This window comes from Nicotiana tomentosiformis, chromosome 3 (assembly GCF_000390325.3).
Source record: "Nicotiana tomentosiformis chromosome 3, ASM39032v3, whole genome shotgun sequence".
In the NCBI taxonomy this organism is placed as follows: Eukaryota; Viridiplantae; Streptophyta; class Magnoliopsida; order Solanales; family Solanaceae; genus Nicotiana; species Nicotiana tomentosiformis.
In genome coordinates, this window is record NC_090814.1 from 27877434 (window position 1) to 27902148 (window position 24715).

General features: G+C 39.8%; 1 protein-coding gene across 1 annotated transcript; it reads right to left on the bottom strand.

Annotated features, from left to right (window-relative positions):
- Positions 1–840: 840 nt before the first annotated feature.
- Positions 841–1497, bottom strand: LOC138907528 (uncharacterized). Its single transcript, XM_070198127.1, has one exon. It carries the CDS (start codon positions 1495–1497, stop codon positions 841–843), a length of 657 nt encoding a protein of 218 aa, XP_070054228.1.
- Positions 1498–24715: the final 23218 nt, after the last annotated feature.

Sequence of the window (24715 nt, forward strand, 5' to 3'; positions counted from 1 at the left end):
TATCTTGCTTATGTGACTTATTTTTGTAACATACAAACATTTACGTTTGAATGCATATAAGAATGGATTTGTGACTTATGTTTCTTAAGAATGGATATGACTCACGTTATATGTGTCTTTTCTTAATGACTCACATTCTTAAGACCTGCCACATAACATAGTGACTTAAGAATCACAATTTTTGGATTTGTTTGTTGCCACGTGGGGGATGTTTTATTTTAACCACATTCTTTAATTAATCATCCACAACTCCTTAATTAACTAGGTAATGTCCCATTACCCAATAATTAACCAATTACCCATATAATTAAGAATTATCTTCATTTACTTAAAATACTACTCACTTTTAACATACCTTATATACCTTACTATCATAGTCATGTAGTACCTTGTATGACACTAGTCCGTAAATACCGGATATTATAGCTCGGACCGTATTTTATCCCAATCCACAACCTTCATCGAAACTCATTTTTTTTTATTCGTTTACCCTTTATCCTTCATGGCACTTACTTATCACTTGTTTATAAATAGCATAAATGCGTATAATCCCAAGATAATCTCATCCCCGAGTCTACGTCGATTAACTGAAGACGAAACTTTAACGTACGAAAATGCGAGATGTAACATCCCTCCCCCCTTGGAAACATTCGTCCTCGAATGTTTAACTCCCCAGGATCTATATAAACTTTGGTAGAGTCGCCTTTATAACAATACTACTACTAACTCTTCCTGTAGAAACTCAATAATTCAATGCCACATAGGACCACAATTATCAATAACGACAATGGCCTCACACAACCAATGACAATAACTAACACAATAATCCATACACGTACCTTAAGGTTGTGATGTCTTGGTCGGACCCTTCTCTGGAAGAGGAAATAAGTGAGGATATCTAGACTTCATGTCTTCTTCGGCCTCCCAAGTCATTTCTTCCACATTATTTTTTCTCCCAAGTACTTTCACCGAAGCTACGTCTTTAGTTCTCAATCTCTGAACCTGTCTGTCTAATATAGCAATGGGAGTTTCTTCATATGATAGCTGCTTTGTGACCTGAACGTCGTCAACTGACACGATTCTGGAAGGATCTCCGATACATTTACAGAGTATAGACACATGAAAGAATGGATGTACAGACTCCAAGTCCGAAGGCAAGTCTAACTCATACGCTATCTGGCCTACCTTGCGTATGATCATATGTAGCCCAATGTACCGAGGGCTAAGTTTTCCTTTCTTACCAAACCTCATAACACCTTTCTTCGGTGTTACCTTTAGGAATACCCAGTCGTAAACCTGAAACACCAAGTCCCTCTGTCGATTATCCGCATAAGACTTCTGACAGCATTGAGCTGCTAATAGCCTTTCCTGTATAAGCTTAACTTTCTCGATTGCTTGTTGTATCAATTTTGGTCCTACTAACATAGTTTCCCCAACATCGAACCACCCTATTGTCGACCTACACTTTCCTCTGTAAAGAGCTTCGTATGGAGCCATCTGAATACTGGAATGGTAGCTATTATTATATGCGAACTCAATAAGCGGCAGATGATCATCCCAGCTACCCTTGAAGTCTATCACACAAGCCCGTAACATATCCTCAAGTTTCTGAATAGTATGCTCATCTTGTCCGTCTGACTGGGGATGAAATGTTGTACTAAGACTTACCTGAGTCCCCAATCCTCTTTGGAAGGACCTACAGAAGTTAGCTATAAATTGAGCTCCTCTATCCGAGATAATAGATACAAGGACACCATGCAATCGTACTATCTCCTTAATATAAAGCCTTGCATAATCCTCTGCGGAATATGTAGTCCTAACGGGTAGAAAATGGGCTGATTTAGTAAGCCTATCAACAATCACCCATATAGAATCAAACTTACGCTGGGTACGAGGTAAGCCTACGATGAAATCCATATTGATTACTTCCCATTTCCAAGTCGAAATCTCCATAGCCTGTAATAATCCACCAGGTTTTTGATGCTCAATCTTAACCTGCTGACAGTTAGGGCACTGAGCAACAAACTCCGCTATATCTTTTTACATTCCCTCCCACCAATATACTTCCTTGATATCATGATACATCTTTGTCGCTCCTGGATGGATAGAATAACGATAATAGTGAGTTTCTCCCATAACCTGCCGACGCAGCCCTGCAACATTAGGGACACATAATCATCCTTGATATCTGAGGACCCCATCTTCTGTAATTTCAAACAGTGCCTTCTCCTTCTGAGGGGTGGTATCCCTATAATGAACTAACACAGGATCCTCGTACTGGCGTTCCTTCACTTCAGTTACTAAAGACGATGTCATTGTATCCTGAATAGTAATTCCAATATCACCTGAGTCCAGTAACCGAACTCCAAGACTAGCTAGCTGATGAATCTCATGGGCTATTCCCCTCTTCTCTGGTTGTAAATGTGACAGGCTACCCATAGATCTACGGCTGAGGGCGCCAGCTACCACGTTCGCCTTCCCCGGATGGTATAAAATATCAACGTCATAATCTTTAAGTAGCTCCAACCATCTCCTTAGACATAAATTCAATTCCTTTTGCTTGAAGATATACTGGAGGCTCTTACGATCTGTATAGATATCAACATGAATGCCATACAAGTAGTGCCTCCACATCTTTAGTGCATGAATCACTGTGGCTAACTCTAAATCGTGGGTCGAGTAATTCTTCTCATGCTTTCTTAGTTGTCTAGAAGGATAAGCTACAACCTTACCATGCTGTATTAGTATACAACCTAACGCCTGAGGTGTCACAATAGATAACATAACCATCGGTCCCTTCTGGGAGCGTTAAAACCGGTGCTGAAGTTAATCTGTCCTTCAATGCCTGAAAACTCCGTTCGCAAGCATCAGTCCATTGAAACATTGCTCCCTTCTATGTCAACTTTGTCAAAGGTGCTGAAAGGGAAGAAAATCCCTTTACAAATCTCCTGTAATAACTTGCCAAACCGAGAAAGCTACAAACCTCCGTTGATGTCGTGGATCTAGGCCAAGTCTTTACTGCCTCAATCTTTTGTGTATCAACCCGGATACCTTCACCCGAAATGATATGCCCAAGGAAAGCTACAGAGTTCAACCAGAATTCACATTTAGAGAATTTTGCATACAACTTCCCTTTTTGTAGAACTCTGAGCATGGTACGCAAATGATCTGCATGCTCAGCCTCTGAACGAGAATACACCAGTATATCGTCAATAAATATAATTACGAACAGATCTAAAAAGGGTCTGAACACACGGTTCATCAAATCCATGAATATTGTTGGGGCATTGGTCAACCCGAATGACATAACACGAAACTCAAAGTGCCCGTATCTGGTCCTGAATGCTGTCTTCGGAATATCTTTCTCCTTAACCCTTACCTGATGGTACCCGAACCTCAAGTCTATCTTTGAGAAACACTTGGCACCTTGCAATTGATCAAATAAATCATCAATCCTTGGGAGCGGGTACTTATTATTGATCGTCTCTTTATTTAACTGTCTATAATCAATACACATCCGTAAGGAACCATCTTTCTTCCTCACAAATAACACAGGTGCTCCCCACGGTGATGTACTAGGTCTGATAAAGCCTTTTTCAAGCAAGTCCTTTAGTTGTTCCTTCAACTCTTTCAGCTCTGCGGGGGTCATTCTGTGGGGAGGAATAGATATTGGATGAGTATCTGGTAGTAGGTCAATAGCAAACTCAATTTCTCACTCTGGTGGAAGTCCCGGAAGCTAATCGGGAAAAACATCGGGAAACTTATTAATAATAGGGATGGACTGAATGGTTGGTGACTCTACTTCCACATCCCGAACCCGAACTAAGTGATAAATACAGCCCTTTCTGATCATCTTCCTTGCCTTGAGATAGGAAATAAATTCACCTCTCGGCGATGCCGTATTACCTTTCCATTCCAAAATAGGCTCCCCCAAAAATTGGAATCTGACCATCTTTGATCTACAATCAATGTTGGCTACAAGAAGCCAACCAATCCATACCCATTATAACATCAAATTCTACCATATCTAACTTGATTAGGTCCGCTACGGTAGATTGACTATGAACTTCTATTATACAACCTCTATATACTCGCTTAGCTATCACTGAGTCCCCAACAGGTGTAGACACCTCAAAAGGTTTAACCAATTCAAGTTTTATTCCAAACTTACTAGCAACCAACGGAGTAACATATGATAAGGTGGAACTTGGGTGAATCAATACATATACATCATATGAGGAGACTGATAATATACCTGTAACAACATCAGCCAATGACTCTTGATCCTGTCGTCCTGCCAACGCATAAATACGGTTCTGAGGACCGCTCTAGCTAGATGCTCCGCCTCTTACTCTACCACGACTCATTAGTGCTTGTGAACCTTGCCCAGGGGGCATACTGATGATGATGAACCAACTACAGATCCCGCTGACTGAGCTATGCTTGCATCACCTCTCATCGGACAATCCCTCATAATTTGGCCCGGATAACCACAAGTATAACAAACACCCAACCCTATACAGCACTGTCCGGCATGCTACTTACCACACTGAGCACATCATGGCAAGGGAGGCCTCATATGACTTGACTCATCCCTATACTGAGAACTTGAGGCCCTAAAATTCTGACCAGGCCCTGAATATGTGGAACGATCAAATCTCTTACCGCCAAACTGAGAAGACAGGCTAGCCGATGGCTGGGCTGGATACCTCAGGTATTGTGGTCTCTGACCACCTCATAACTCATGAGAAGGACCCGAAGACCTCGCTCTCTTATTCTGGGCCCTATCATGCTCACGATCGGTCCTCTACTTCTGCTTACGCTCCTCTACACCCTGAGCGTATGCCCGAATATGAGAAATATCCATGTCTACCTGAAGTGAGACCGACATACAATCGTTAAGAAAGTGCGGCTCTAACCCCATCACGAACCGGTGAACCCGATCCTCCAATTTAGATACAATAGTGGGAGCATACCTAGCCAATGAATCAAACTGAAGACTGTACTCTCGAACACTCATCACTGAAAATGTAACATATCGTTAGGAACATGAATTCTTATATCGCACAATCTAAGATAAGAAGAAAGGATAACATCCTATATGTCCTATAGCCTCCTGTCTATCAGTGTGGTGCACAACACACCCATAAAAAAGACTCCACTAGACACGGTCTGTAGAAAACCCTAGGACAGACTGCTCTAATACCACTTTTGTCATGACCCAAACCGATGGGCCGCGATGGGTGCCCGAGTCCTACCTGTCGAACACCCTTAAGCATGTAACTAATGTATGAACATGAATAACTTCTGCTGAATTATGAGCATAACATGCGTGAGGAAAACCTGTCCAAAAGACATATATACATATACGTGCGAAGTACGTAGGGCGAGCCGACAAGGCTGCTATAGACAACTACATATCCAAAACTGGAAGCCGACAAGGCCACACACTACCCAACTATACATTAGTGTCTACAGACCTCTAACAGAATATACAACTGTACAAAAACGGGACTCGGCCCCGTCATACCCATATATGTAAACAAACCTATCGTACCAAAATCCAAAGCAACTCCGGATCAAATGGAGCGCACTAACTCTCGCTGATCAAGGATCTTAAGAAGGGGGACCGTCTGCTTGTCTTCTTGTACCTGCAGGCATGAAATGTAGCGTCCCCAGGAAAAAAGGGGCGTCAGTACAAATAATGTACTAAGTATGTAAGGCATACAAATTAGCACATAAAAGGCATAAATGAAACAGGGAATAAATAATTATGCATGTAAGTCTAAATGGCTTTGTAAATCCTGAAATATTTATAATGTCATGCACGGCGTATAAATGTCATGTCATGCATAGGTACAGGTGTTCATAACATCATCAAGCCTCTAAGGGCATCCCATCATATCATCTCGGCCATTGTGGGCAAATTCATCAACATATACCAGTTGATCAGGTGGTGGTGCGTATATAACGCCGTAACCTTTTTCCATATCTCATATACATATATATACATATATATGCGTATATGACACTGTATGATCATGGGTCAATGTACATGTATAAATAAATGCAATGCATAAGAAGTACGCCAATTAAATCTCTCGGTCGTCATAAGACTATTATACCTCTGATTAATATCATGAAATAAACTTTATCAACTTACATATTTTCTGAGACACATGAACAGACGATAGAATAATAAGACATATGGGAAATCAAGAATATAAGCATCTCTAACATTTCTATGAATAGAGTCATTTATGGAAGTTGTGCATTTGCTCGTTTCATTTATATCATTTGGATCATGCCAAAATGAAAGAAGAGGTAGCCTTAACATACCTGAGCTGGTTCTCCGGACAATCTCTCTAACATACAACAATTGCGACAAAACACGTGATGGCAAGACCAGAGTAGGGAAAAGTCCGTATGATATTCTTGAGAAAGATTGCACCGTACTCCCTTATAAATGCAAGATCTCACATTCCTTTGAATTGTTGAAGATCTTATTTTGCTTATGTGACTTACGTTTGTGACTTATGTTTGTAACATACAAACATTTACGTTTGAATGCATATAAGAATGGATTTGTGACTTATGTTTCTTAAGAATGGATATGACTCACGTTATATGTGTATTTCCTTTATTAAATGGAAATGATTCACATTCTTAAGACTTGCCACATAACATAGTGACTTAAGAGTCACAATTTTTGGATTGGTTTGCTGCCACGTGGGGGATGTTTTATTTTAACCACATTCTTTAATTAATCACCCACAACTCCTTAATTAACTAGGTAATGTCCCGTTACCCAATAATTAACTAATTACCCACATAATTAAGAATCATCTCCATTAAAATACTACTCACTTTTGACATACCTTATACACCTTACTATCATGGTCATGTAGTACCTTGTATGGCACTAGTCCATAAATACCGGGTATTATAGCTCGAACCGTATTTTATCCCAAATCGACAACCTTCAACAAAACTCATTTTCTTCGTTTCGTTTACCCTTTATCCTTCACGGCACTTACTTATCACTTGTTTATAAATAGCATAAATGCGTATAACCCCAAGATAATCTCATCCCCGAGTCTACGTCGATTAACTGAAGATGAAACTTTAACGTACGATAATGCGAGATGTAACAAACTGATTTTCCCTACATTATCAATGCCTACTAGGCAACTCTATGCTTCATTTGTTTAATCGATGATTTCGTCACAATGATTAATCGTGGCAGCACTATTGGAGGTGTAACGACCCGACCAGTCATTTTGAGCATTTACACTTCGCTCGGTTGTTTGAGGGAATGAGTAGCTCCGTATGATATAATATGACTTATGTGAATCGTCGGTTTTGGTTTTCAGGTTATTCGGAATTGATTTGAAAGAATGATTCTCAACTAGAAGCTTTAAATTTGAAAGAGTCGACCAAGTTTGACTTTTTTGTAAATTTGAACCCAGAATGGAGTTTTGATTGTTCCATTAGCTTCGTTGGGTGATTTTGGACTTAGGAGCGCGTCCGGATTGTTATTCAGAGGTCCGTAGTTGAAATTGGCTCGAAATGGCGAAAGTTGAAATTTTGGAAAGTTTGACCAGGAGTGGACTTTTTAATATCAGATTTGGATTGGGATTCCGGGAATTGGAATAGCTTCGTTATGTTATTTGGGATTGTGGTAAAATTTGAAGTCATTTTGGATTGATTTGCTATGTTTCGGCACGAGTTATTTATTTGAAAGTTCAAAGTTCATATATTTCAATTTGAGGTGTGATTCGTCGTTTCGATGTTGTTATGTGCTATTTGAGGCCTCAATTAGGTCCGTGTTATGTTATTGTACTTCTTGGTATATTCGGGCGGGGTCCCGAGGGGCTCGGGCGTATTTCAGATTGATTTCAGATCATTTCTTCAATGTTTATATTGTTGGTTCTGGTGTGACCGCACCTGCGGCTGGTTTGCACAGGTGCGAGGGTCGCGGAAGCGACGAAGGGGTCGCAGGACCGGAAATTTTACTGGGAGCAGGGTTCTGCAGAAGAGGAGAATGCTTCGCATCAGCGAAGGCGCAGATGCGATGAGTTGAGCGCATAAGCAGATTGGAAGCGCAGAAGCGACAAGTGGGCGCGCACATGTGAGTGTGCAGATGCGGGTATTTTACCGCAGGTGTAAGGAAGACCTCCAGTGCTTCTCTGCAGAACCGTGTTTTTGGTCGCAAATGCGATGCCGTAGAAGCGACTAATGTGCCGCACGTGCGAAAGTGCTGGGCAAAATGATAAATACAAGGGTTCGCGATTTTGGCTTCATCTTAACATTTCCAAGCTCGGATTGAGGCGATTCTTGGAGCAATTTTCATCTTGTGGACTGGGGTAAGTGTTCTCTACTCATTTTTGATCTTATATCACGAATCTACCTTCGTTTTTGGTAATTGGATTTTGAATTTTATAGAGGAAATTGGAGGTTTTGGCCTAATGTTTCATAATATGAATTGTTGAGTTTTGAACATCGAATTGGAGTCGGATTTGAGTGAAACTAGTATGATTAGACTTGTAACTGAATAGGTTGTTGTATTTTGTAAATTTTTTCAGGTTTCGAGGTATGGGCTTGGGTTGGGCTTTTGGCCAATTTTGGGCTTTTGATTCAAGATTTGGTCTTTTGCGATCGTGATTGGTTCCTTTAGCATTGTTTGATTTACATGAGTTGTTTTTTGGTTAGTTTCGAGCCGTTCGGAGGTCGCTACGCGCGTGATGGCATATTTGGAGCATCGCTTGGCTTGCTCGGCATTGGTATTGGCTTGTTCGAGGTAAGTAACTCTTCTAAACTTAGTGCTGAGGGTATGAAACCCCGCATTACGTGTTATGTGATTGGTATTGAGGTGACGCACATGCTAGGTAAAGGGCGTGTGGGCGTGCACCCTGTGAATTGGAACTCTGTTTTTCCCATGGCACTGTATAGTGGCCCTAATTTTGTTGATATTTGTGTTTTCACCATGTGATATAGTAATTGCATTGTCAATCATGTTAGATATCATGTTTAGACTTATGTTGATACTGTTGAGACCCATAGTAGTTGTTTCTTGCTGTCATTTCACTGCTTTCATTGATATTTTGTACTCAGTCATGTTCATGCATTCATATCATATCTCAGTCTTAGTTGTTACTTATTGATACATCATATTCTTGTTGTCGGGCTAGTTTCATGACATTGTGAGCCCGTGAGTGAGACTGGAGAGATTGATGACTGAGTGAGGCTGGGGGGATGGTTATGAGGATATTGATACAATAGCACGTGAGTTGTCCGTGCAGCACGTGGGTTGTCCGTGCGGATCTAGGTAATTATATCATAGCACGTGAATTGTGCCTGCAGCACGTGAGTTGTCCGCGCGGATTATAGCGCTTGGGATGTAGAAGCCCCTCAGGAGTCTGAACACCCCCCAGTGAGCGCAGGTACCTATTGAGCGTGTGTATTGAGCGCTGAGAGTTAAGTGTCGAGTTATTGAGGGTTTGAGTGACAGTGTCTGTGAGGTTTCATATATTTCACTTTGTTGCTGCATTTAGCTGATAATTGTCTGGCTGGAATTGGAAATTATGCAACTGATCTTTTACTCATGTTTACTCTTAACTGTGAAAATTATCAACTGAATTGTTCTGTATAGCTCGTCACTACTTCTCAATTCCTTATTTGCATACACACACGACATACAAGCATAGAGATGTGGGTACAGATAGGTGTGTTGCACTTGTTAATTGGGAAGAAAATGAAACTTCTTACTTATTGTTGAAAGGATTTTGGTGAAAAGCACAGTTTTCAAACTTACCTGTATTTTGGGCATTTTCGGCAAAAGATTTGAGTTTTCACTAAGATATTTGATAAGGCATGCCTATTTTTTGGAACTATGAACGAGTTGAGCATTTTATTTCTGAGGTAACCCTTTTATTACTTATATTATGCTGTTATGAACTGTCATAGAATACCGGTATTGGACGCGACCTAGTGATAGATCGTCACTGCTTTCAACCTAAGGTTAGGTTTGTTACTTACTCATCACATGAGGTCGATTCTACTAATACTACACTTCTGCACATTGCGTGCAGATGTTGGTTGTTGTTGTTGTTATGCTCGATGGTTGCCGGATTTGAAGATGTACTTGTGTTCCTGTTGTGGCTACCTCTTGTTCATGGTAGCCTTAGATTTATAAAAACTTTGTTTATGTACTATTCAAATAGACTATGTATTTATTTCATTTCCGCTTTATAAACTCTATTCTTAGAAGCTCATGATTTGTACTACTACTTCTTGGGGAATGTATAAGATTAAGATATTTCATTACTTAATTGCTTTAAATTGTTATTGGAATTGGTTAGTGGTTAATTGGCTTACCTAGCAGGTTGGGTTAGGTGCCATCACGACTAATCGGATTTTGGGTCGTGACAAGGTGGTATCAGAGCTCTAGGTTCATAGGTTCTACAAGTCATGAGCAAGTGTCTAGTAGAGTCTTGCGGATCGATATGATGACGTCCATACCTATCTTTGAGAGGCTACAAGACATTTAGGATATACTTCCTATCTTTCTTTCTTTATCATGCGGCATTGATTCACCTTAAAGCGTAACTCTTTGAATTCCTTTCACGCATTCGTATGCGCATGTGAGCGCTCGGTATCGGCTGTGTGTCGACGGCTTGTGATTCCATGGTTGAGGTACGAGATATGATTTTGGCACGGTGATGATGGTCCAGTCTGGAGGACTTGAGGCCGGGTTTTGACGGTGACTTGAGCACTCAGGTTTCGGTTGTGTGAGCACGTGTTTTTGGGACTTATATGTCCGATGGTGTCCCTATTAGAGGAATTTGTGATTGGATGACTATGGGGTGAGTATGATGAGACTGTAAAATGTATTCAGATTGTTTGAATATGACGAGAAGAGTTTACTTGAGATGTAGCAAGGACTATGGGGTGTTTGATTTCTGTCTTGATTTGGCGTATGGTCTCGAGTTATGGGTGTGTTGAGTGATCTCTCATGTTGTTTAGTTATGGAGTGAAGTAGATTCTCATGTCTTGTTGATGAGTTCAAAATCAAGAAGATTAAGTGATAGCGTAGTAGTCGTGACTGTGGAAGGGTATACAGAGATGTCAGTTTGAGGCAAAGCAGGTTGGTTATCTCCTACGGGGTGTCCTAAGGTTTGTGTGATCCCTATGTTGTTTTGTAGCGAGTTCTATTTTACCAGTGAATTATATGTGTTGCAATTTGGGTTTGGATCACTTATGAAAGTTGGCTTGACTGTTACAAGGGTGAATGCGAGATTTGCAGATGATATGAGATGTTAGATGGTTTGTGTTACATTAGCTTATAAAGGATTTGGTTGAATTTCAGTGCGGGATTTTGGGTAGCAACAGAGTATGGGTATTATAAATTATCAAATGCTTTATTCCTTGGCTTTGAGCCAAGTGGGGGAGTCTGTTATCGACGGGTTGATTACGCAGTTATGTGTTGTATTGGATTCGGTTTGAGGTATACTTGTGAACTAGTTATGACTTACAGAGGTTGAGATTGAAGAAGACTCGAGTAAAGGAATTTCTTGATACGGGTTGTATCATGTTTGGTAGGTATATGGGAAACATTAAATGATTGAGTTGTTATTCGTAAAGGATGTAGTGCGCACGAAGTAGGGATTCACTCGGTTGCTTAGGAGTGTGGATTACGTCCTTGGTTGTTGTTGTGCTAATGGGGCACAGGTTGTTCGGTCCGCTTGGTCAGTTTAGTTGAAATTTGAGCAGAGTGGAAGACTCCTGAGAATGGTCCTAATGGATTCAAGATTTAATATAGCAATTGGAAATTTTCAAGATTTGTATATGGCTAGGATCTGAGATTTTTCATTGGATAGTGTCGAGACTCGCAATATTTCTATATCATTATGGATTCTACATTCAGTATCAGGAAGGTAAAATAAACAACTTTAAATTCACAGAAGGTCTCTTCAGAGTGGGTATCTCGGTTGTGGTACTTTTGGGGTACTTAAGAGAGCATTCATCGGCTTATGAGCCTTAGGGTGGTGTGGTTTTATGCTAGGGTCTCATGTGGTGAGTTTTGGTTGAGGGTTTTGGTATTATGGCGAGGAGAAGAATCAATTTGAAGGTAATTTAGAAGGAACTTGGAGAAATAGGACAGCTTGGTAATAGGTTGGATCGGCATGGTAATGGGTAAGATCGGTTCTTTGGGTGCTTATGATGTGGTGAGTTTCTACAGGTGTTTCGTGGCAATGCTCTTGGGTTTTGGCAACCTGCGTGGCTGGGTTGAGTTAGAGAGATTCGGTCCAGGTAGCTTGGTTGTGTGCGAATGGGTTTCGAAGAGTTCTCAATGGGTTTACCATGGTTCGAGGGGTATATTTTCTACCGGCGTGAGGAATATGTTGCGTATTGAAATTTTCTCAGGGACGAGATCAATCGAAGATTTCTGACTGATCGGGTATGTATTCTTCTTGTGACTCAGAGTTGATTATGAGATTCGTGTACTCTTCGCATGATGACATGGTATATGTGGTTTGTTGTATGGAATTGAGATTTGCCTGAGCGAGGTCGGAGTTCAGTTTTGAAGGGAAGGTCATAATATTCTTAGGCAGCATGGACGATTTCAGACGACTAGGTAAATGATATTACTATTTGGTATGTCTTGATGAGAGTGTACATTTCAGAAGGGGCAACGTGTTTTGATTTATGGGTACTTCACTGGTATTGCGGCACTCTCCCGGTTGATCGACTGTTGATATTCAACTTTTGCCAGGTGGCACCGAAGAATGTTAAAAGTATTTCTCGTGGGATGATCGTGTATGAGAGAGGTGTTAAGCATTCGGGCGGTGGAGATGGAATCAAATATGATTATTCGCGTGTTCTATGGGTTTGGAGATTGGGAGTTCTCAGGAGAAGATTGTTTCATGGTTGTGGACTATGAAGTTATGGCCGGAGCTAGCCAGATGATAGAATGTGTTATGATAGAGGTTATTTATCTATCTGTGGGTGACTAGAGCTTATTTGGAAGTCCATTGGTAGGCTCAATTAGGATGTGTATTCTACATCGAGCCGGATTGGTTGGCTCCATACTGCTATTGTTGATGGACATGCCATTCAGTTGGTGTGGAGCTTATTTTCTGAAATGATCGGTGAGTTACTATTCTATGCTACGAGGAGTTGTAATTCATTGGTTACATGCACATATGGTGCTGTTCTATTGTGGCCTTATAGTGGAATTTGAGCGAGAAGAGTATTGGGTATTTCTTGGCTGATGGCGTATTGGTTATGTTCTTCGGGTTTTCTGTAACATGGTGTCATTTGCTTCTCCGTGGTTATGGTAATGCACTTTGAGTACTTGATGTCGAATTGCGCATGGTTATTGATTTTAGCAGGGTGGCTTGAGGTGTTTCATATGGACCAGTATTTGAATAGGGTCGCGTATTGCAGCAGAGTTATGTGGAAATATGATCCTTTGTGTTAGATTCGTGTGTTATGATTCTGCGGTGTGTGATGGGTTCTTAGCATTGCGTCGGGGTGGTACCCAACGAGCTTGCGGGACGGTTCTCATGTTTGAGTCATTTTCACGATTGAGTACATTTGGAATGTTGTTATTTGGTGCACAGATTGCACGGGTTGTGGGTATAGATTGTATTGATGTGTCATGTTACTAGAGTGGTCGTGTTGGATGAGACGAGGTCATTAGACCTAGAATGGATGCTATCGGATTTGATTGTGGTATATTTGGGAGGATAATATTGGAAATCGGCTTAGAAATTGGCTATAGTTGTTGTAGAAGGAGCGGGAGCTCCATGACCTGTTGGTCTAATGAACGGTTATGAATTCAGCATGTTTCTTTCATCATCGGCAGTGTACGAAGGTTTTAGAACAAGGTTTTATTTGATATGAGGTTTATTACCGGCATTGGGTTGATTTGAGCCGCTACTGTGATTAGAAATCATTGCTTTTAGCTTTCGAGCTATGTGGTATTTGAATTTGAGTATTTGAGTTATGGTTACGGCTTTAGGTACAGCTTGTTCAGAATTATACAATATGCAGATGCGAAATTTTGATCTTATAAGAAATTTTGGATGTTGGAAATTTGATTCGAAGGCTTGTGGGCTAGGTTCAATTGAGAAATTTCAATTATGTTGTGTTATCGGACCTGTATGGGATAGGTTTGTCACGGCCCAAACTGATGGGCCGCGACGGGCACCCGGTACCTTACTCAACCGAGTACCAACATAACATAACTTTTCGTATCATACTATCATAAAAAATTGAGACGGAAAAGCTGTCGTGAGATAACTAGAATAAAACATGTAATACCAACTTATACATAAGACATACGGCCTATAAGACCAAAATGACCACTCATACACTGAACATAGGCTGACAAGGCTGTACAATCTTTCACGTACACGACATATGTCTATAAGCCTCTAAAGATACATAAATGTCATAAAGGTTGGGACAGAGCCCCACCATACCAATCAACACATGTCCTAATCATACTGGCCAATAGCAACTCCGGAGCAAATGGAGCGCACCAACATCTTCCGCTGAGCTGATAGGCTACTTAGAGGACTCTCGACCTGTCTATCGGGACCTGCGGGCATGAAACGCAGCGTCCCCCGGCAAAGGGATGTCAGTACAAATAATATATCGAGTATGTAAGGAATGAAAATCAGTAAACAATAGACATGAGAGAAACATGGTGTAAACGACTCGACATGTATGTGTGAATAACTTTGTGAATCATTAATATTTACAATGTCATGCATATGCGTATAAATATCATACGATGCATAGGTATATGCATAAATAACATCATCAAGCCTCTGAGGGCATTCCATCATATCATTTCAGCCATTGTGGGCAATTCATCAACGTATACCAGCTGATCAGGTGGTGGTGCGTATATAATGCCATAACCTTTTCCCGTATCCAATATACATATAATATACGCGTATATAACGCTATCTGGTCATGGGTCAATGTACATGTATAAATGATTGAAATGCATAAAAAATACGTTATAAAGATTTCTCAGAATGTCATAAAAATCAATATGCCTTTCGGATAAACTTTATCCAATACATATTTTCTGAGACCCATGAACAGATGATAGAAGAATAAGACACATGGGGAATCAAGAATATAGACACCCCTAGTATTTCTACTAATAGAGTCATTTATAAAAGTTGTGTAATTCGCTCGTTTCATTTGTATTATTTGGATCATGCCAAAAAGAAAGAGGGGATAGCCTTAACATACGTGAGTCGGTTCTCTTAACAATCTTTCTAACACACGACAATAGCGACAAAACACATGACGGCAAGATCAGGTTAGGGAAAAATCCGTATGATATTCTTGAGAAAGATTGTACCGTACTCCCTTAGAATCGCAATTCTCACGTTGCTAAGCATTGTAAGGGATCATATAAATCCTTGAATTCCATCCGTTACTTTGTAGTCTTTTATGAATTTGATGAAGTAACTCACATTACTATTGAAAAATATGATCTTTGCTTGAAGCCTTTCCTCCATTACTTAGCACCATAATCTCTCATTTTAATGTTGTAGGGAGATGTATCATTTTTGAGAAATAAAAGAGATTTTGAAGCCTTGGTGGTGTGAGCCCCACTTTGTAAGATGACTAAGCCACCAATCTCTCTTTATGTGACATCTTACTACATGGAGTAAGAGTCACAATTTGATTTTTGAGCCTTTATCACTTGCTGCCACGTGGGGCTCTTTAAACTTATCCAAAGATCTTGATTAATTAGTTAATCTCCCACTAAAAATTAATAATTAATCAATTACCCACATAATTAAGAATTATCTCAAATTACTTAAAATATGACCCACTTTTAACACACCTTATACCCCTTACTATCACTGACATATGGTATCTCGTATGGTACTAGTCCATAAATACTGGTTATTTTAGCTCGGACTGTATTTTATCCCAAAATATCAAACTTCGACGAAATTTATTTTCTTCGAGTTGCTTACCCTCTCACCTTCACGAATTTACTCGTCACTTGTTTGAAATAGCATAATGCTTATAATCTCAAAATAATCTCATTCCCGAACTTACGTCGATTAACTTACGATGAAACTTTAACGTACAAAAATGCGGGATGTAATATCTCATTTCTGAGCTTTCATCAATTTACTTATGGCGTACTTTTACGTATGAAAATATGGGGTGTAACATCATTCCCCCCTTTGGAATATTCGTCCTCGAATGTTGATTGATGCACTTGTCATTCTCGTAACCCATAGCTCTTGCGAATACTTTAATACTCTTCTTTCCATTTAAGCAACTGTTCTTTGAATAAATCCAAAGGCAAGGCATTCCCCCCTTTAGGCCTCTTTCTCACACCATGGTCTGTGGTCGGAATTTTTCCAATCTCATAACTCTTGCTACCTTCTGTCATGCAGCCTGTATGACTTTTTCCTTGTATATGCGCCTATGCGACTCTTCTCTCCTTTTTCCTCCAGTTTTTAGTCAATCTCTAGGCCTCACTTTGTAATCATATATAGAGCTTGATAAGATATCCCTCTGGTCATCTATAGGTATACTGAAGTTCTTTGCTCGGTACTTTGTTGAACTTACGAATATTACTATATCTTGTTTCATAGACCCGGTTATGTATCCGCATGATTTTACTGCATCTAGGTAGGTCATGCTATACCATAACTCTTACTTCGATTTATCGTTACTGAGGTCTGCTACCAAACTCCAGGTTACTTTCATTGCTTATCCCATATATATACATCTAAGTCCTTTAATGCTTCATCATTACTGTTCATCTTAAGAATGACGGCCTAATCTCATCTCATACTTTGTGACTTTTGTCCATCCATTGTTGATTCACCTCAATATTGATCTACAATATACCACTGATAACTTGAAACTTCTTACGCAATACCTTACCACTATGGCTTACGTTGCATCGTGGAATATTTGAAGTGATTTTTCTGATCCACCTGGGTCGATACAATACTATACTTCCATAATCATATTTCATAGTATCCCAACGTGATTCATCTTATGGGGGGTATTCTAATCCCGTGTCATTCGTAAAATCTTTCCCTTTTTTTTCAAGTCATTACTCAATCGAAGGCCCAAACATCATCCTTTATCTGTCACAATACACCCTCATTCTATTACCAGGGCAACATTCCATCTCTTTTAAATGCTACTAGTCTTAGACTCCTTTGAGGTCATTCAGGCTATACTGAGCTTTCTATAATTTAGAGAAACCATCAGCTCTCTCGATTTCGTGGGCTTAATCCCGAGGACTTATTCATTCTCGTCACCTTCTCACTCATCATTTCTTATCCTTACTCCTGTCTTCCCAAAACCTTATCGCTCTACCATACTTTATCTTGCAATTTACACATATTCATTTATACTACTCGCAACCTTCCTTCAACTTGCTTGCACCATAGATTTACTTATGTTATTCTGGAACATCAAAAGGGACATAACATCGTCCCAAACTCTTCTTTACTCGCTTAACTAGACCTCTTGATACCTAGAAATTATAGGCTGGAAGACATACCACTGGTGACGCCGCTATCATTCCAGGGTACTGAATCCCCGCACTTCTAGCCATTTATCTAAAGTATGGATCATTCACAACCTTCTGTATTTGAGTTTCTCATACGTTGTCCACCTTTACCTTACTTACCTTAAAGTATCGCATCATATATTCTATCCCTTTCATGACTTCCCTTCCACATAGGTATAATTCCCATCCATAATTGGAAGCTCTATTATAATACTTGCACCTCTAGTGCATACACAATCCGGTAGGAGCTTCATACTGACCTCTTATAAGGCTGGTACTGTTCTAACTGGCTTTATTGTAGAGTCTTGATAGAATATGGTTGTTGTACTATCTCTCTTGTACCTATGATATTTAAGAGCGATCCTGCAATGGTCTCAATCACGAAGTCTATAATTTTCTGGGTCCAGTAATCAGACTCCTGATTTACTTAGTTGGTGTAACTCTTTAGTTTCCTCTTCCCTCTGATCAACCTTTATGTAGGCTTAAGCTATCTTTCGATCTGCGCCTCCTGGTATTAGTTATTACTTTAGTCTTTCATAGCCGCTATGGAATATCTGTAATACCATCATCTAACAATTCAATGCCTTGTCTATGACCTGGACTCAATTCTTTCTTTTAACTTATACCAAAGTCTTCTACAGCTATATGATTGTCAACATATATGCTACATGGATAATATTCTGAAATCTAAAGTGCATTCATAACGTAACTCACTCTGGATCACTGATCGAATAATTCTTTTCGTTCCTTCTCAGCTTTCTTAAAATGTAAGCTATTACTTTTCCTGGTCTTTCTGCCTCCTTGTTGCATGCCGGAGTTTTCGTGCAACTCATATGATCTCGAATATTACTTTGGTTTTTACTCCCCGCTCATTAGCCACGATAGGTGTCACTTTCTTATAGAGTGCTTACAATGTTGTTGTGAAACTGTTGTTACAAGACCATTTTCTCTTTCGGTCACTATGCTTAGGTTGAAGCCTTCTTCCTTATTTCCTCAGCTAGTCTTTCATTGTAGTACTTAGGGAGGATCCTCTAATTCTTGTAAAGCTGTGTGCTTATCACATCGTATACCCAATGAAATTTTTGATGTCCTTCCTCGCCTATAATTATCCGTAGTTACTTACCTCCATGCCCTTGTGCTTGTAGGGTTGCTTCTGAACTGATATTTTGACTGTCTTCCCAGTGGGACTCTCTTTTATTTCTGTAACACTCATACAGTACCTTTACTATCCCAACTCCTATCTGAATTTTTTTTTTCAACAATTGGGATCTCGTATCTGCGTGACTGAATTCCTTATGCTGGGGTTCAATACATTTATCTTGCACGGTCTGTTGATTTATTTGTATCCTCTTGTCTAGCCATAACTAGACTCTTCCTGAATCAACTGCTAATTACTCGTTGGTCCATTCTCATATCTATATTCCACGTAATCTTCTTGTGTTATCTCCTTTATCTTAACTTACGACTTGCACATGCCCCTTATCTATCAATAACATCTCGGGAAGGAACCCTTACATCCTCTCCTTGACGTCGTGTTTGCATAATGTTCTGGAATCGTAGCACAACTGTAGGCTTTGGATAATTGCAATCTCATCCCTTTTTCATTTTTTATCGCATTCTTCCTTTACCATTCCATGATTACTAGAACCACTAAATTTTGACTTCATGCCACATCATTCCATATTCCCCCCTTTAGGGGAGTACTAAGAGTTGGAGCTATGATGATCTACCCATAGATGTTTTACCTCTTCATCTTTGGCGTCTTCCCACATCATCGATGACCCTTACTCGCCTTGCGGTAATCCTTCTGTGCCAAGGATAACAGAATTCCTTACTCACGAGGGTGACACTTAGTGTAACTGGCACATATAGTCCCTTAAGTTTAACTTTGCTCACATTGCTTGCTTTAGGGAAGCGTCTTCCTGAATGACCATTCTCTGAATTTCTCATGAATCTTCTTTTATTGTCCATTCTATTATCACCGGAACGAAATCTGAAATTCTCATAATGTCGACCATTATCAAATCATTCAGTCCCTAATTCATGTTTAGTTTATCTTGTTCACCAGCCTACACTGATTTCTATTACTCAAGGGTATAATATTTCCTTCTGGTAATCACGTTAGAGTCATGAACTTATTTCTCAAAATGAAGATATGACTTTATGGCCTATACTTTTTTGTTGTCTCAAGGCATGTCACCTCTCATCTTTTCCTTTCCTTGTCTATAGACTCTGTAATACTGTCATTTTTGTTTATCTACCGTTGCCATCCATGTATCACATCTTACTCATAATGCTTTATTAACTCTCTTCTTATTTCCCGCTAACATTTATGTCTATCACTTTATTCTGAAAACTTCAACAAGACATTCTCTTGCTTTTAGCTCCCCTTACTCCATCCACTAGCTCTTCAAGTTGCCTATCTTTATAAAAACATTTAACACTCTAGTATTCATATCTAGCTATACTGTTCTAGAGTGCACAATCTGGGTGTCTCACAAAGGGATCTATTAGCACATTTGCAATATCCTTCAGAAATGTCAACTAACACAAACAATCCATTCACCATTTTGGGTTACTCTAACCCAAGCCGGATCCTGATATCCCGTCCTTCTCTTAAACTACACCTGTTAGCCCCATAGGGCATAACTAAGATGGATTGTGCCAATTATACATACCTCTGTTACCGTTAAAGGTAACTCAAAATGCTTATATTTTTCTGCCTGAATTGTAAATACCGATAATCTTAATTAACTTGGTACCTCGTACCCTTCTCACCTTACTCCTTTTACTTGTTGAAGCTTGTATCTACCTTCTAAATCTCTCGTTGCTTTTACCATATGGGTGGATAGATATTCATGCCTTAGGGCTCCCTTTCCAGAAGCTCACACGTCTTAGTGTGTATATGATCTACTGGAGACCTTGCATTTACTTATCATAAGCATGATGCAAAATCGAGTTCCTCTGACTCAACTCTTCCACAGCCGCATTCAATCCCTTACAAGCTGTCTTTCTAGATATAGGCATCGTCGTATTATGAATAAGATAGAGTTTAGGAACTTGAGTTCTTACAACTGAGATCTAGCACACGATCTAGAGTAAGAAGAAAGAGTGACAGTCCTAAATGCCCTGTAGCCTCCTTCTTATAAGTGTGGTGCATAACACACCCATAAACAAGACTCTACTAGACACGGCTTGTAGACTCCCTAGGACAGAACTGCTCTGATACAACTTTTGTCACGACCCAAACCGATGGGCCGCGACGGGCACCCGGTACCTTACTCAACCGAGTACCAACATAACATAACTTTTCAAATCATACTATCATATAAAAATGAGATGGAAAGGCTGGCGTGAGATAACTAGAATAAAACATGTAATACCAACTTATACATAAGACATACGGCCTATAAGACCAAAATGATCACTCATACACTGAACATAGGCCGACAAGGCTGTACAATCTTTCACGTACACGACATATGTCTACAAGCCTCTAAGGATACATAAAGGTCATAAATGTTGGGACAGAGCCCCGCCATACCAATCAACACATGTCCTAATCATATTGACCAATAGCAACTCTGGAGCAAATAGAGCGAACCAACATCTTCTGCTGAGCTGATAGCCTACTTGGAGGACTCTCGACCTATCTATCGGGACCTGCGGGCATGAAACGCAGTATCCCCTGGCAAAGGGACATCATTACAAATAATGTACCGAGTATGTAAGGAATGAAAATCAGTGAACAATAGACATGAGAGAAACATGGAGTAAAAGACTCGACATGTATGTCTGAATAACTTTGTAAATCATTAATATTTATAATGTCATGCATATGCGTATAAATATCATACCATGCATAGGTATATGCATACATAACATCATTAAGCCTCTGAGGGCATCACATCATATCATTTCAGCCACTGTGGGCAATTCATCAACGTATACCAGCTGATCAGGTGGTGGTGCATATATAATGCCATAACTTTTTCCCGTATCCCATATACATATAATATACGTGTATATAACGCCATATGGTCATGGGTCAATGTACATGTATAAATGCATGAAATTCATAAGAAATACGTTATAAAGATTTCTTAGAATGTCATAAAAATCAATATGCCTTTCGGATAAACTTTATCCAATACATATTTTCTGAGACCCATGAACAGATGATAGAATAATAAGACACATGGGAAATCAAGAAAATAGACACCCCTAGTATTTCTACGAATAGAGTCATTTATAAAAGTTGCGTATTTCGCTCGTTTTATTTGTATCATTTGGATCATGCCAAAAAGAAAGAAGGGATAGTCTTAACATACCTGAGTCGGTTCTCTTGACAATCTCTCTAACACACGACAGTCGCGACAAAATACGTGACGGCAAGATCGGGGTAGGGAAATATCCGTATAATATTCTTGAGAAAGATTGCACCGTACTCCCTTAGAATCGCAATTCTCACGTTGCTAAGCATTGTAAGGGATCATATAAATCCTTGAATTCCATCCGTTACTTTGTAGTCTTGTATGAATTTGATGAAGTAACTCACGTTACTATTGAAAAATATGATCTTTGCTTGAAGCCTTTCCTCCATTACTTAGCACCATAATCTCTCATTTTAATGATGTGGGGAGATGTATCATTTTTGTGAATTAAAAGAGATTTTTAAGCCTTGGTGGTGTGGGCCTCACTTTGTAAGATGACTAAGCCACCAATCTCTCTTAATGTGCCATCTTATTACATGGAGTAAGAGTCCCAATTTGATTATTGAGCCTTTATCACTTGCTGTCATGTGGGGCTCTTTAAACTTATCCAAAGATCTTGATTAATTAGTTAATCTCCCACTAAAAATTAATAATTAACCATTTACCCACATAATTAAGAATTATCTCAAATTACTAAAAATACTATCCACTTTTAACACACCTTATACCACTTACTATCATGGACATGTGGTACCTTGTATGGTACTAGTCCATAAATACTGGGTATTTTAGCTCGGGTCGTATTTTATCCTAAAATGTCAAACTTCAACGAAATTAATTTTCTTTGATTTGCTTACCCTCTCACCTTCACGAACTTACTCGTCACTTGTTTGAAATAGCATAATGCTTATAATCTCAAAATAATCTCATTCCAGAAATTACGTCGATTAACTTACGACGAAACTTTAACGTACGAAAATACGGGATGTAATATCTCATTTCCGAGCTTTCATCAATTTACTTATGGCGTACTTTTACGTACAAAAATATGGGGTGTAACAAGGGTGACGTGGGATCACCCCCGGGTATGTGCATGGTAAGGCTATACGACGGTTTAATGGCTTTGAGAACAACTCTGGACACGTTCGAGGATGAACGTATATTTAAGTGGAGGAGGATGTAACGACCCGACCGGTCGTTTTGAGCATTTACGCTTTGGTCAGTTGTTTGAGAGCATGAGTAGCTCCGTATGATGTAATATGACTTATGTGAATCGTCGGTTATGATTTTCAGGTTATTCATAATTGATTAGAAAGAATGATTCTCACCTAGAAGCTTTAAATTTGAAAGAGTCAACGAAGTTTGACTTTCTTGTGAATTTAAACTCGGAACGGTATTCTGATTGTTGCATTAGCTCCGTATTGTGATTCCGGGAATTGGAATAGCTTCGTTATATTATGTGGGACTTGTACGCAAAATTTGAAGTCATTCCGGATTGATTTGCTATGTTTCGACACGAGTTATTGAATTTGAAAGTTCAAAGTTCATAGTTTTTGATTTGAGGTGCGATTCATTGCTTCAATGTTGTTATGCGTAATTTGAGGCCTCAAGTAGGTCCGTTTTATGTTATTGGACTTTTTGGTATATTCGGGCGGGGTCCCGAGTGGCTCGGGCATGTTTCGGAATGATTTCGGATCATTTTCTTCAATATTGATATTGTTGGTTCTGGTGTGACCGCACCTGCAGCTGGTTTGCGCAGTTGCGAGGGCCGCAGAAGCGACGAAGGGGTCGCAAGAGCGGAAATTTTGCTGGGAGCAGGGTTCCGCAGAAGCGGAGATTGCTTCGCATCTACGAAGGCGCAGATGCGGTGAGTTAAGCGTAGAAGCGGTGAGTTGAGCGCAGAAGCAGATTAGAAGCGCAAAAGCGACAAGTGGGCGCGCACCTGCGAGTGCGCAGCTGCGGGTATTTTACCACAGGTGTGAAGGCAGACCTCCAGTGCTTCTTCACATAAGCATGTTTTTGGTCGCAAATGTGACGCCGCAGAAGCGGCTAATGTGCCGCAGGTGCGAAAGTGCTGGGCAGAATGATAAATAGAAGGGTTCGCAATTTTGGCTTCATTTTAACATTTCCAAGCTCGGATTGAGGCGATTCTTGGAGCAATTTTTATCTTATGGACTGGGGTAAGTGTTCTCTACTAAATTTTTGATCTTATATCATGAATCTACCTTCGTTTTTGGTAATTGGATTGTTGAAATTTATAGAGGAAATTGGAGGTTTTGTCCTAAAGTTTCATAATATGAATGTTTGAGTTTTGAACATCTAATTGGAGTCGGATTTGAGTGAAACTAGTATGGTTGGACTCATAACTGAATGGGTTGTTGTATTTTGTAAATTTTGTCGGGTTCCGAGGTGCGGGCCCGGGTTGGGCTTTTGGCCGGTTTTTGGCTTTTGATTCAAGATTTGGTCTTTTTCGATCGGGATTGGTTCCTTTAGCATTGTTTGATATACTTGAGTTATTTTTGTTTAGTTTTGAGCCGTTCGGAGGTCGGTAAGAGCACGATGGAATCTTTGGAGCATCGCTTGGCTTGCTCGGCATTGGTATTGGCTTGTTCGAGGTAAGTAACTCTTATAAACTTAGTGCTGAGGGTATGAAACCCCGCATTACGTGTTATGAGATTGGTATTGAGGTGATGCACATGCTAGGTGACGGGCGTGTGGGAGTGCACCCTGTGAATTGGGACTCTATTTTTTCCATGGCACTATATAGTGGCCCTAGTTTTGTTGATATCTGTGTTTTCACCATGTGATATAGTAATTGAGCTGTCAATCATGCTAGATATCATGTTTAGACTTATGCCGATACTATTGAGACCCATAGTGGTCGTTTCTTGATGTCATTTCACTGATTTTATTGATA